This window comes from Perkinsus marinus (genome assembly GCF_000006405.1).
Source record: "Perkinsus marinus ATCC 50983 genomic scaffold scf_1104296948084, whole genome shotgun sequence".
Classification (NCBI taxonomy): Eukaryota; Perkinsozoa; order Perkinsida; family Perkinsidae; genus Perkinsus; species Perkinsus marinus.
Window position 1 is genome coordinate 271,114 of NW_003210321.1, and position 14,003 is coordinate 285,116.

Consider the following 14,003-nt stretch of genomic DNA (forward strand, 5'->3'; position numbering starts at 1 on the left):
CGCTGTACATTGCCCATGCCCTTTCGATAATAGCTGTTACATTTGTGCGGTCCCATTTTGTTCTTGAAATTATCCAACATGATTGCACATCATCTTGCTGCGACACCTTGTAGTTTTCCATAACATCTTGTAACACAAATCACTACAATAATGAGCTGATAGGTGAAAGAGAAGCTCCATTAAGCATGCATGCTGTCCTCGACAACATCTATACAGATTGCTGCATTCAATTTGACATCAACGGCTTCCTGCATTCTCCGCAGCAACAGCCTTGCGTGCACGTGTCCGCTCAGCAACAGGAGTGGCTTCGGCAACTCCCTTCCTATTCCAGTTAGGACGTTTCCTTGGTGGGGAATGCCCCTCAGGAATGAACACCTACATATCCATAAAAAGCAAGGCAGCATTTTCGCAGCCTACAGGAGCAGCAGTCGTCACTTGCTTCGCTCGCCCTCCTCTGTAGCGCTTCTGAAGTTATCATATTCACTATAACCATATCAATCGTTAACTTACTGTTACAGGCTGCCGTTCCCCTTCTATAATCAGAGTCTTACTTCGAGCCCTCCCTCCACCTGCACAACAATCGTGCGAACGACCACTGCTGCCGACCCTACCCGAGTCGTTGCTGCTCTGCATTCCACTTGCATCCTCCAAGACGATAACAGACTGGCTCATCGGTGGCTTATTCAAAGCGGCCTCTATCACCGCTGAGACCTCAGAATCATAAACTGCACAAAGTATGGTACGTCGAAAAGTAGGTAGAGAGCCTACTGAGAGAAGCCCTTGTGAACTCTCCATCGGGTTGTGTGGAGCACGCCGAACGATTATGTCCACCACCACGTAGGGACTGTATCTCCTTCAAGAGGACCTTCACTTGCGTCTCTGCAGCAACCAAACTAAGCAGTAGAGACTAACCCCGATGACTCCACTACCAGCATCGGCCAGCTCCCTCTTGAGAGCCTCATTCTGGGATTTGAAGTCCGTCGATCTCTTAGCGACTGATGACTTCTTGTTCGACAAGGAGCTCGCCTGTCGTGTGGCCTGACAGTGGGAACAGCATGGCCAAGGATTCTGCCCTTGTGCGACTCACTCGATCGATCTGACTCTCGAAGGCCTTCTTCTGCTGCTCGAGTTCCTTCTGCCTATCTTCGAGCATTTTCTCGTACTATAAATAAGGAGACAGAATGGCGGGGACGGTCCAGCCGCCGCCGACTACCTTCGCTATACAATTCTCCTTCTCCTGCTTCACTTTCGACAGACGCGCCTACCACAATTCATCCACATCACGGTGTTGGCAGCAGCTCTCACCTTAAGGGACCTCTTTGCAACCTCTCCTTCCCTCTCCACTGCCCGAAGCTGCCGCATCAAGTCAGTCATCGCACCTCGATGGTCCTCGGCCTCTTTCTTATTCTGAACCACGCCTCCCCCAATTCCCAGTCCAGTCATGGTTACCTCTACATCATACGCACCCTTCACTTCCTCGATACGCTCCTCTGATGGCTGCTGAGCGAGTACTTCTAATAGAGGTTTTATCATGGCCAGTCTGAGACCAAAAATCATCCGTAGTTCTCCTGCTCCTCGAATTGTCTTACTTCTTCGCGAAAGATCCTCGAAGTGCCTTGTCCATGCAGTGCTGGATCCCGGCTGTCCTGTGGAAGCATGCCAGTGACGTTAGCACCGCTGAGGAGGGCATCTCAGTTGAAGATCGCCGAGCCTTCCCTACATTCAGCGAGGCAAGTGCGACTATCCATAGCTGCATTTCCGGGCGCCATATAGTGGAAGAGGCAACTTTACTGACGAGCAACCATGCCATTCGAATGATGATGCAGGCTTAATCAGCGCGCGCCCAGGAGGCTCGAAACGGTCACCAATCTCTCTCTGTTGCGGATCCATCAATCAACACCACACGGAAGAGGGGATGAACACAACAGCTGCAAGGCGTTACATTCTTGACAGGCTCCGAGGTTGAACCCAACGTTGATAACCCGTCGAGTTGTAACTCTGTCCTCATCAGCCGTCAGTTGAGCGTTCCTCCTCTGCCTCGATACTCGCTCGAGACACTTCGTAGACTTGCGGGTGGTTCGGATCCTCAGTCGTCTCAACTATTCTGATCAATGCTTGTAGTACATCACAATAACGGCGAACTGAACAGCTCATGCAACAGGCCAGCACTCAACGATCCCTCTCATCTGCCCAGAACGTGCGACCAGGAATCGAACCCGGGACCTTTCGCTTACGCTCTTGCTTGCGACTTCTCACACATCATTTCCCACCGTGGAAATCCCACTGCTCGCACCACTTTCATCCAGCCATAGCTCCCCAACCTGACAACCGTCCACCCCCTAGTCTTGGACAAGTCGTTATCTCACTATACCTGAGATCAGCATGCCCTTCCCATCAACGCGATGAGCCTTTCTACTTCCCTGCTCCACTGTAACACGGACGTCAGCGGCCGACACTAAAAACGGTTCGAAAAAACTTTACGCTGTAGTACACGAACAAGTCTCCATCAAGAAAATGAACTCAACAACCATAATAAAGTCGAAACCCATGTGTTCCCGCCAAGCGTGCATTAGTTGATTATAATTTGACCATCTCTATCTTCACTCGACTAGCAGGGCAGGAATCCTCTTCCTTGTGTGAAGAAGGCGAGATGAACATGCTGGCCATCGAACCCGTGCCCGTATCTCTGAGAGGAGCTCAAGGAGGCGCTCATCCCGCCCCGATGGTCACCTGGTGAACACCCCGCAGTTCACGAAGTATCGTCCTCCTGCCTCCCTACCGAAGGGCTGCAACACCGATGAGAAAATCTTACATAATTCAGCATAACAACACGCATCGCTTCGCCTAATGAGCCCACCACTATATCAGTTTCATCTGGCATTCTCAGGCCTCCAGCTCTAAGCCTGTTAGGGTCCACGGGTAGAGCTGAGGGGCTCAGCGGGAACAGCGATCGATGGGAGACGAACTGCGGGACGATAACGAGCAATGGGAGGAAGCATGCTGTACCTGCTCCAAGGCCAGGTCAACCTTGGTCTTCCCCTCGGGGCTCTTCGTGAGTATCTCTGCAGTGAAGGACCTCAGAGGATCTGATTAATCGATCGATCCTCCTCAGAGACCCAATCGTCCTACCAGTGGAGCTGACGTACAGCATCATATCGTTGATGCGTATCGAGCAAGGATTTCCTCCCAGCCGCACCTACCACAACCAAAGGCCACCTCTTCTCGAGACGAGCTCTCTACGTGTCTCAACGGCTCCAGGTGCTTGGCAAGGGTAGCCCAGGGTTCATAGGCCTTCAAGGCCATCAACCTGTCATGGGAGTCGACAGTGATCATAGGAAGCTGAACGCTCACGTCGGCTGCGGTAAAGGGTAGGGGAAACAGCACTCGTTAAGCGATGGTAGGAGCACTAGCTGAGGGAGGGGAAGGAGGATGAGAAGGCGAAGACGAGTAATGCAGCGCTTAATAGAACTCTAGAAGTACGTGATGAAATAGTCGCTATGGAAAGCCAACACACTAACCACCAGCATATACAACCAACATATCCTTCCATACATGTGTCCGCGTCTCTCTGCATGTGAGCGCCAACTTCATCAACCTCGGTAAGATCTCTTTATTAAACGTATCTTCGAAGCTCATCGGCGTCTCAACCTAACACTGCACCATCACACTACTCCCCCCAGTCGCCCGCCACCTCCTCAGCTACAGTCGCCTCCATATAATCAACATCCATGTAAGGCCCCATGAGGATGAGCACTCCCGGCTTGATATCCGATACGTATCTACAGTGTCGTTGAGGCAGTTCCTCTGAGCCCTTCATACTGAGTAATGACATCCAGTCTTTGGCCGCCCATAACCTTCCCCTTCAACGATTGAAATGGACCGCTGGCGGAAAGAACATGTATTGGAGCACCATCAGCATGAGCCACTTCGAGGGAGATTGCGGGCCTAACATACTCAACTACCCCAACCTGTGGCAAGTGACCATCCCTACTCCTCCCCAGAAGTCTTCCTACTCCACTGGAGACCAGCCCCAGTGACCATCGCCTCAGCCAGCAGCTCACCACCACAGCTGTTGGGACTAGTCCGACCGATAACTCCAACAACACAGCCGGGGAACACTGAGCTCCTCCTCATACAAGAATAACAGCACCTCCTACCAGTGTAGCTGTCCAAGGCCTGTACGTTCAGAATAAGCCTCTTGCCTCTACCACTCGCTCCCGGTCCACCTGGCCAGAAAGAAATCTCGCGAATACGCACACACACCAGGAAGAACACCAGTGAAGATAGGCTCCAGTAGTAAACTGTGGGCGTTGAGGTTCAATGGCTCGGGCACTGGTTGGAGGTTTTCATCAGCTTCACAACACACTCGGCCCACCATCAACACAGCCTGGCTATACCTAGGCCTCAAAGGTCATCCGGGAGTACTGCAGGGGACCTACTGGGTGCCAAAGACCCCCATTTCGAGGTCCTCTCCTTCCTCCTCGTCAGGGTGCATTGACCGGTACAGCTTATTAGCCTACAGCAGAACGATGGTCTCGGCGTCTTTTCGTACAGTCTACGTTGGCGACGATTTCAGTGTATAATCGAGCACAACGCGAGGCCTCTCCTTCCCTTCGACTCTCCACTGAGTTGTCCATCCATCTATACCTGTAACTGAGTATACCTCTGATGAGCCAACGACAGATCCCCACCCTTTGAATGCTTCCTCATCGAATCGGCTATGACTAACACGGCTCGCCATACTCCTACAACACAACACTGCGAACTGAGTCGTCGTTCCATTTACTCAACCAAACACCTCGACTCCGTAGAAACGCCTCACAATACTACAAAGCAGCAGTGACCATAGGTTTACTCAGTCATTACCATCAGCGGAGCCTTCTACCATGATCCGCATAAGAGTATTATACACACGCAAAACCTCAGTGAACGTTGGTGCCCTAAAACTCAATGGCACCTTAGCAACCCTAGTGTCCTTATACCCAGCTTTCAACGGGCCCACAAAGATGGAGTTTTGGTCCTGCCGTGGGGACCCGACAAACACCAGCGCCTTGGGGCTACCCAAGTACTCCCTCCACCGTTCAGATACCACCTCCGACACATCTTGTCGGATCTTGGCGTCCTGCGTTCGCCTCATGAATGCCCCCATCGACTTGGCCTGCTCGAAGTTCCGCTGAGCTCCGCCCTGTTTCCGTCGGACCGTGTACTTCTTAAACGTAGTGTGTTCCACTATCTTGCCATCTTCATCCCACACACACCCAGCAAACCGTCCACTTCGGAAAAGCAGTACAACTACAAACTCAAGGCCGCCCCAGACCTCCGGATCGATCGTCGAGGCGAGCGCTATTCGCGGAGAAGACTCAAGGATCTTCCATGGGTAGTTATCCATAATGAAGCCCTTACTCGGCAACTGGGTGGAGCCTTCATCACTCTCACTCCCCGACTCATCCACCTCCGAGGATTCTTCCGCCGAGTCGCACTCCAAAGATGCCTCCAACCACTCCTCGTAGCCCCGAGGCTGGTCACCAGTCTGAGCCCGCTTTACATTGTCTACATGCCACTCGCTTTTACAGTGCTGCCTCAGGGCCGCTGAGTCCGTATAGGTGTACTCTGGGCACTTCGAGCACTGGCGTCGATACGTACCTCCTGTGAAGTCGATCCTGCTCTTATGAGGGCGGGAGACTGCGGTCCGCTCGGGCATCACTCGCTGGCCTCGACAGTAGGACCGCCGATACGGTGTCGTCTCCGCTGGTGAGAGGATCTTCCAACCTGTGGGGACTGCAGTAGACCACATAGCTGTACAAAACAAGCACTGTGGATCGACCAATGCATATCGATACCCGAGGATCCAAGCCACTGGCACATAGTCACCTCCAGTGTGGAAAGATATGCACATGATCAACTACATGTGTTGGCGATAATATGAAAATCCTGAAAAATTTTCGGAAATCCCGAGTCGTGCGTGAACTCCCAAAATTAGTGAGGAAACTCCTCAACTCAGCTGAGGAAAACAAACATATACACCAACACTGGTGGCTCCACCAACACTCAACACTGCGACCTTCCCAATCGTTCGGCAAGAAAAAGTTCACAATAATACAACCAGCATATTAAATACAGCTCAATGCACCGTGCAGTAGTACTCGACACTCCTCGCCGCCCTCTGCCGCACACATCTCCTTCACCACCGGGTCCTTGGCCATAGCAAATGCCAGCGACCGGGGATCTCTCGAGGCCACGCACATAGCGAGGATATGACGGGACCAGCCCAGGGAGAGGAGGAGGGAGAAAAGCCGTCGAGACACAGTCAGACCCGCATCATCCACAGGGGACCTGACAAGAACCTGAGAGCAATCACTTTGGAGCAGCCCCCTACTACCCTTCATCTAACACAGCATCATCACCGCTATCCTCTGCTAAGCATACTATACCAACATCATTACCAGGCGCCTCCTCCGGGGGTCTATCACACAGCATCAATCTCCGCAGGGACTGGACCACTGTGTCGAAGCTGATCATTTCTGGCTCAGTAACGCCGTCCAAGAACTCCCTCACAGTACCGTCAATACCCAAGCAACTGAGGAGCTCCACCCAATTGCAATCCTTCACCAATTTCACACAGTGTTCTCTAATACACTCCACTACTTCAACCGGATGACCAGACCCCATTGCTGAGTAGAAGCGAACACACTGCTCGGCCAGAGCCTTATCACCGCTATCCAGAGCCGCCTTGAGGAGCGGCAAGGCATAATCCCTTCGTGCTGTATCAGGCCCAGCAGAGTACTGTACCAACAGTAGCAATGCCGCAGCCTGGTAGAGCCGCCCCTCCTTAAGACCACTATTGAAGAGATCAGGAGCCACCTTAGCTGAGCCCCCTTCATCCATCAATCCCAACACGTGCCGGAAGCTCACGTGTGGCTCGGTCTTCCGCAGAGCCGCGACGAGGTAGCCCACAGCTGACGGACCGAAATGGCCGACCAGGTCCAGTACGTTGGTGAGTGTACGCAAACGCATGGCCACCGCGGGATGGTGCTTCACCACAGAGAGGTTATCAACACCCAATTTGTCCATCCTTACAAAGATAGGAACACAGGCATCGATCGCCTCATGCAGTAGCAGTTCAAAAACAACCCTAAACTCCTTCGCTGAGTACACCATAGAAGAAAGGCAATATGCTGCTCTCAGCAGACGTGTGCCGGGAGCACTACAGAGACGATATAGTAGTGTATGATACAGTGGTGCAGTGACCAGCCGCCAGGACTGCTTTGGTAGTACTACTCTAAAAGAGGCCTGACCGGGGCATACAGAGAGAACAGCTGCACTAGGGGACTCTATAGGGACCCGGGTGGCGAAGAAAGAGCCATTGATCCACAGGGAGAGGCCAGCCTGGTCTTCTATCCATATCTGGGCTGCATCCAGCACAGAGGACAGACTAGAGACAGCTTCCGTGTCGGTATCATAGGAGCAGTCGAACGGTCCACCATACACACATCTCTACAGAATGGGCACTTGGACTGACTGGTCGACCCCTCGGCACTTCTATCAGTATACTTAACACTATGGGAAGGAGTGAATAGCTCAGCCACCATGCCGGGGTCCTCATTGCTGGTGGTAGGCAGGTCGAAACGAGGGGACCCATCATTCTCGACTTGACGGCTGGCAATAGGCAGTGATAAGGAGGGTGAGGGGAGGGGATGGACAGTGCGGTAATTGGTGACAATCAATGATCGACCTGCTTCCGATACCTGGTCTGATACTGACTGCTGACCAACATCTGAAAAACGGGAAAACGACTGAGACCTTCCATTCAACTCACAAAAGCTACTACACTCACCACAACGTTTTACGATAATTCTATCAGAAATACTCAACCGCAATTCCTCATTCACCAGAGTAGAATATTACCGATTCTGCCACCCTGTCTGCTCTCCCCTATAGAGGAAGCTGCTTGTTGCATCATAAAGGCCCCACCCCTGTACGTGAGAGGGGATATCGAACTCGATGCGTCCTCCTCCGAGCCACCCGTCTCCGTTGATGAGCTCTTGGCCATCTCCAAATAGGCTTTGCCGCTTCGCTCCGTCGACTCGAAAACGAAAATTGAGCGGACACCTCCACACACTCGAAGGAATTTCATCGAGCCACTGTCCTGTTCTCTGAAGAGCTCTCCACTCCTCAGCAAAGCCAACAGGACCATCCCTCCACTCTCGTCGTGGAAAAGCTCAATTCGCCTCAAAGGGCTCGGTAGTGCGTCAAAACGCACACTCCTTCCTACCGTAAAGTCCCCAACTCCATTAAAAACATACGTAGTGGCCTCATGAGACGTAGCCATAACCACCTGGTTGTCCTCACATCTAGCTAGGGACCGTACCTCATCAGCGTCTCGGACCTCCACACTGGCCAACTTAGCCGTATAGTAGTCCAGTCTCGCTCCCATATCCCATACCATCAATCGGCCAACACTATTGAATGTAACACTATACTCCCCTAGGCTGCATGCTGCTCTTACTCTACCCACTAGACGCTCATGGGCTACATCACCGAAGAGCCTCCACTTGTCTCTCAATATGCTATACACAGCAAAGCCCAGTTCCCCACAGACCAACACCCAGTGACCGAGCCGGCCAGCAAACACCCTAGGGGGCCAGTTCGTGTGCATATACATATGAGGGTAAGACACCGCCTTCCAAGAGGTAGCTCTAGGCAGGAGCATTCTATCGTGGGAAACCAGCAAGGGGAGGGAGGGGGAACTGGCCTCATTTTCATCACCAGTGATGAAGGATGGATGCTCGAGTATTGCTGGAAACTTCACAACATCAGGTTCATCAGAAGATACCACGCAAGTCCAGAAGTTTGTCGCACTACCCACAGCGAACTTGACAGGACCGCAAGCATTGGTAGTAAAGCACCCCAGCCTGGCCCCATGACTGGAGACAGCCCCCAGCCCCGCTCCTGTGCTCACCAACAACACACGGTCACTAGCCCACGACAGGCCATCTACAGGTAGCAGTGGGGGTAACTCCTCAGCTGTCGATAAAAGACTCGAGGCTGGCACTCGACATGAATGAACAAGCTCTATGGCGTTTCGCGGATCCCTCACAGTGTACAGATCAATGATCCCACCATCTAAGGCGATCGCGAGGCAATCCACCGACAAGGCGAGGCAGCTACACTGTTTTGATATAGAGAGCACCCGACCTATCCCTCCTCCACTATCGTCATCAGCTCTATCCCTCAATAGCCACACCTCAGCAATGCCCTCTACCTCCAAGCTCACAGCCAACAGGCCACTAGGCCCTCCCGCACCACATTTGGCCACTACTCGGGGGCCTCTACACGACGAAGGGGGAGTCGTCATGAAGGCCTCAGCTGCCTGGCTTAAGGACCGGTATTCGTCGTAAACCAGAGTACCACTCGCCGTCCGCTTTAACGTTGATAAGTCAACTTTGGGCGCTCGCTGTCTATAATGATTCGTGTCCAATAATAGCAGCATCGAGCTGGAGGTAGCCTCAGCTGGATATGCCATTATAAACAGTCTATGGTTGGCTCCTGGTATCAACGAGAATTTATCCGTCGGTACGCTCAAAGTACACTCGAGCTCTACAGTGCAGTGAAGGTGTCGGAGTTGGTGAGACCTGATGGTTACTACTCCCATGCCAACTGACCCTCAGTTCCAATCCAAAGTCACCTCACATGCCGCTTAGTCCCTCCTTCATCATCATAGTCCGTATCAGCTTCATCATTATCATAGTCACCGCGTTTAGAGTCGGCCTCATCACCGAACTTCACATGGAAGACTGCCACTAGATGGGGAGTTGATAGCTGTAGGAAGACCCTGGTAGAGTCCCCCGACCAAGCATGCAATCTGATAGACACATGCATCCACTGCGACTGGACCTACTACGACTACTATTACGACTACCCAGTGAATGTCATCGATCTCTCATCAGTAGAGTCCAACTCCGAGCCCGATCGTCGAGGGTTGGCCGCCCTGAGTGTCGTCCCCAGCATCGAAGCTGCATTCCTCAAACGGTACATGGGAGCCTGTTGTTGCTGATAGCCTGCTGCATAAAACTGTGTCTGAATGACCGAAAAATTACACCAAAACTTTCCCTCTTTCTATCCTGAGCCTACCTCTCGCCCTCCAAGTGTCACCACTGATAGTACTCGCCCATTGGGGGCCACTTGCATGCCCAACACCACAGCAGAGCCGCCCGGGCGATATTTGCTCAATCCGCTCGATGGGTTAAAGCCGAACATTGAGATATCCGGACGAGAAGTCCCTTGAGAATGAGGAAAACCATCCTGCGACAACTTATTCTCTATCAGAGTAGTTATACGTAGTCTACGTGTGGATGATTTCTCTCACGAATTTACACAATGCATATCGCGTTAAAATTTTCTCCATTCAACTTGAATAAAATTGATTTTTATCGGTAATTTATTGGATAATCGCTAGCAGTATAATAACATGATAACAGAACGGAGCATCAAGGGAGTTTCTTGTTCCACATCGCTCCGCATGCGAGCAAACCGTTGCAATACGCCTTTTAATGCGAGAAGACAGGTTAAGTAGTGCGTGCGTCCTCTTTCACGGTGAAATCAGGTGAGATTGGACTAGGGAATGAAGACCAAGTGATACTCGCATACTCACGAGCCGCACAACAAGTGCGAGTGAGCGGCATCAAACAGAAGTCCTGCAGTGTGCTCTCCAAACTCTGGAGGCGCTCAATCCAATCTTGACTGTCCGGCAGTTAGACGACGACGCGGCGCTTACCGTACGGCTCATGCGCCACAAATTGTAGCGCGCGCCCATGGGACACAATGCAAACATCGCGCGAGCATCACGTCGTGAGGATCTGACTTGAATCACTCGATCATCTCAGAATCTCCGGCTCGGATAGCCTCTGCCAGGGACTCCGAGCCGTATGCATGATGTACTACGCAGTGTACGTCGTATACTATGTAATATAATCTATGTTGTATGGTATATGGCATGCCATGCCGCGTAGTCTTTTCAACATGGATCAGTCAAAATTGTGAAAAAAATTGCTAAGCGATAACGGTGAGAAATTGGGCGAGGGTATATTTTCGTAGTGAGTGGTCACATGCTTCTGATCGGCAGGGGTTTCAGGTCTCCGCTATCCGGGATTGCGGGGACCTGGCTTGCCTGGCAGTGACATGCGGGGAAATTTCTCCCGGTTCGGCAAAGAAACGGAAAAGGGGACGTGATGCGGGAAAATCAATTTTGACGCGGCCCGGGGCGCTAACGGCCCGATAAAACGTGCTCATCCTCCCATTACGAGCTTTGCCTACGTTCGGACCGTTTTGTGCCCGCGTTTGGACCGACAAGCCGTCATAAACGGAACACAGGACGATGGGGTGATTTTGCTGGGAAGGTTTTTTTGTGAGCCCACAGGGGGCCTTTATTTGTGTTACAAGAAGTGACCAATCCTATACGTGTAAGTTTAGTTCTGAGTTCCGCAGTATACAAGTCAGTTTATCGAGGAGCTTTTGCAGTGACTATCGAAACTCGTTTCTAGTGGACTTATTTATAATATCGGGGCAGAGCTGTTCGTCAATGGCTATGGTTCGGGAACTTTGGGAGGTCACAGACTCGAATCGATATCGTGAGAATTCTAAAATGACTCGTTCGTATACACTATCGATACTATGCATAGTAATATTAATACATGTTGACCTATAATGATCGAGGTGTGGTAATAATAATATCATCGCCATGATACCAGAGTTGCCCAATGTAGTAGCTGAACCACTGTATTTCCATCTTGATGAGTATTCCAGCAGGTCGTCATCATGTAGTACGGTCTATGATACTCCTATTCTGTAGTTGTATTATTGACTATCACGTTTCTCACACTGAGTATACCTGTAGGTCATCATCATCAAGTGAGGTCTAATTCTCTTTAGTTGTACTCTAATGAGTCCCGAGCTTTTCACTCATCCCCTCCGAACGTGGAACCTCCGCGAACCGGTTCGGTATCGTCCAATGGACGACGTCCATCGGGGGTGCATGCAACGAAGATGCACAAGGCTAAGATAGTGGATACCTCTAGTCAACGTGGGATCAGGGGGTAGCTGTGGCATATGTGCCCCACACACTGGAGAATAGGCACGGCTCAGGGTGGCATAGCCGCTCCACGCAGGAAAATAGGCATATTTCAGAATGGCATAGCCGCTCGCCCCACACAGGAAAATAGCCATATTTAGAACTGCATACCCGTCCCACAGAAGAAAATTCGCTTACCTCATAGTGGCATAGCCGCCCCACACAGGAAAATAGCCATATTTAGAACTGCATACCCGTCCCACAGAAGAAAATTCGCTTACCTCAGAGTGGCATAGCCGCCCTACACAGGGAAATAGTCATATTTACAATAGCATACCCGCCCCACAGAAGAAAATTCGCTTACCTCAGAGTGGCATAGCCGCCCCACATAGGAAAATAGCCATATTTGCAATGGCATACCCGCCCCACAGAAGAAAATTTGCATACCTCAAAGTGGCATAGCCGCCCTACACAGGAAAATAGCCATATTTACAATGGCATACCCGCCCCACAGAAGAAAATTTGCATACCTCAGAGTGGCATAGCCGCCCCACACAGGGAAATAGCCATATTTACAATGGCATACCCGCCCCACAGAAGAAAATTTGCATACCTCAGAGTGGCATAGCCGCCCTACACAGGGAAATAGCCATATTTACAATGGCATACCCGCCCCACAGAAGAAAATTTGCATATTTCAGAGTGGCATAGCCGCCCTACACAGGGAAATAGCCATATTTACAATGGCATACCCGCCCCACAGAAGAAAATTTGCATACCTCAGAGTGGCATAGCCGCCCCACACAGGAAAATAGCCAGGAGCACATGAGCTGCCGCTTGAAGCAGAAGTTCTTGAGAGACTCGCGGACCTTCACTAACGATCCTGGCTAGAGCTGAGCTCGGCCTCATCGTTGTAGTTTGCGGGTTGAAATTTTCTTTCGGAAAATCTGTGGTTGTTATAGTAGACGGAAGTGCATACCATATGGAATTACCTACCAAACCAAGCGACCTCCGGACGCAATATTTGGTCAGTAACGATAAGCACCGGATGGACCTCCAGTATAAGGCCCTTTGCAATAGCATGATTCTTCCCACCATTCACAGCTTCTTCAAAGGTGCATATTTCCCTTTGCCTGTCACACTCAAGAACCGTCTTTAACTCGGCATTTGATATATACAACCTCGGTCGGCGCACCTCGCAATTCGATTGCTCTATCGTTTTGTTTCGAACTGGTGCTCGCCCTAGAGAGGAGATATGGCCGCAGGAAGCTCATGGTAATGAATTATTCCTCTCTTACCAAAGACTACCGCAAGCTGATCATGCGTCTGGAAAGTCCCTCGCGGCCTCTTCAAACCAAAATGAGTTTTTTATAATTTTATATCGACTGTTTTCAATTTATTATCCTAAATTTTAATAAAATAGCTGGTCTTTTTGAAAACATACCGGCTTCAATTAACGACGTTAATTTTGGCTACACGAGCGATTGCAACGTAGTTGCACGTCGCCTACTCCGCGCAAAATACCACGCGTCCTACGCGTCTATATGCATGTGTGCGAGTCGCAAATTGTTTCTCGTACTGCACCAAGATAAGACTGATGTGGATCATTAAAATAGAGACTGTATCATCTGAGAATACCGGGAGGAGGCGTCAGAGGCTAACGAGTTCACGTAAGATGATAGTGTATTACACTCGCGTTGGGTAAATAGTGAAGTTTCACCCGTGATATGGAAAACATAGTTCACAGAACACTGCATGTCGCGAATATCGGGTTTTTCACACAGTATCACACCACTTCGCGTAAAACGGGTGAAACTCCGATAATATAGCTATTGGTGTGGAGAAATATGCACAAGGTCAGCTACATGTGTTGGTATCAATATGAAAGCTCTGAGAAACTTTGCGGAATTCCTGTTGTATTTCGTATATCGTGTGA

The 14,003-nt window shown here is 50.8% G+C and overlaps 4 protein-coding genes across 4 annotated transcripts; all 4 read right to left on the minus strand.

Moving 5' to 3' along the window:
- Positions 1 to 176: 176 nt before the first annotated feature.
- On the minus strand, positions 177 to 1,769 carry Pmar_PMAR000806 (hypothetical protein; the record flags this gene model as incomplete). The annotated part of the gene is made up of 11 exons (XM_002778921.1): positions 177 to 375; positions 418 to 465; positions 511 to 569; positions 612 to 725; positions 769 to 879; positions 930 to 1,038; positions 1,088 to 1,162; positions 1,214 to 1,261; positions 1,306 to 1,540; positions 1,590 to 1,677; positions 1,721 to 1,769. 11 exons carry the CDS (start codon positions 1,767 to 1,769, stop codon positions 238 to 240), a joined length of 1,074 nt encoding a protein of 357 aa, XP_002778967.1. The 3' UTR covers positions 177 to 237.
- A 940-nt stretch (positions 1,770 to 2,709) lies between these two features.
- Pmar_PMAR000807 (conserved hypothetical protein) lies at positions 2,710 to 4,741 on the minus strand (the record flags this gene model as incomplete). Its single annotated transcript, XM_002778922.1, has 15 exons — positions 2,710 to 2,775; positions 2,813 to 2,965; positions 3,007 to 3,086; positions 3,130 to 3,196; positions 3,241 to 3,307; positions 3,352 to 3,410; positions 3,553 to 3,648; positions 3,692 to 3,779; positions 3,820 to 3,945; positions 3,992 to 4,118; positions 4,158 to 4,226; positions 4,276 to 4,397; positions 4,440 to 4,516; positions 4,560 to 4,647; positions 4,692 to 4,741. 15 exons carry the CDS (start codon positions 4,739 to 4,741, stop codon positions 2,710 to 2,712), a joined length of 1,335 nt encoding a protein of 444 aa, XP_002778968.1.
- Positions 4,742 to 4,855: 114 nt separating this feature from the next.
- Positions 4,856 to 7,158, minus strand: Pmar_PMAR000808 (conserved hypothetical protein; the record flags this gene model as incomplete). The annotated part of the gene is made up of 3 exons (XM_002778923.1): positions 4,856 to 5,550; positions 6,173 to 6,333; positions 6,380 to 7,158. 3 exons carry the CDS (start codon positions 7,156 to 7,158, stop codon positions 4,856 to 4,858), a joined length of 1,635 nt encoding a protein of 544 aa, XP_002778969.1.
- Positions 7,159 to 9,681: 2,523 nt separating this feature from the next.
- Pmar_PMAR000809 (hypothetical protein) lies at positions 9,682 to 10,257 on the minus strand (the record flags this gene model as incomplete). Its single annotated transcript, XM_002778924.1, has 3 exons — positions 9,682 to 9,862; positions 9,920 to 10,077; positions 10,132 to 10,257. The coding sequence occupies 3 exons, from the start codon at positions 10,255 to 10,257 to the stop codon at positions 9,682 to 9,684; spliced, it is 465 nt and encodes a 154-aa protein (XP_002778970.1).
- Positions 10,258 to 14,003: the final 3,746 nt, after the last annotated feature.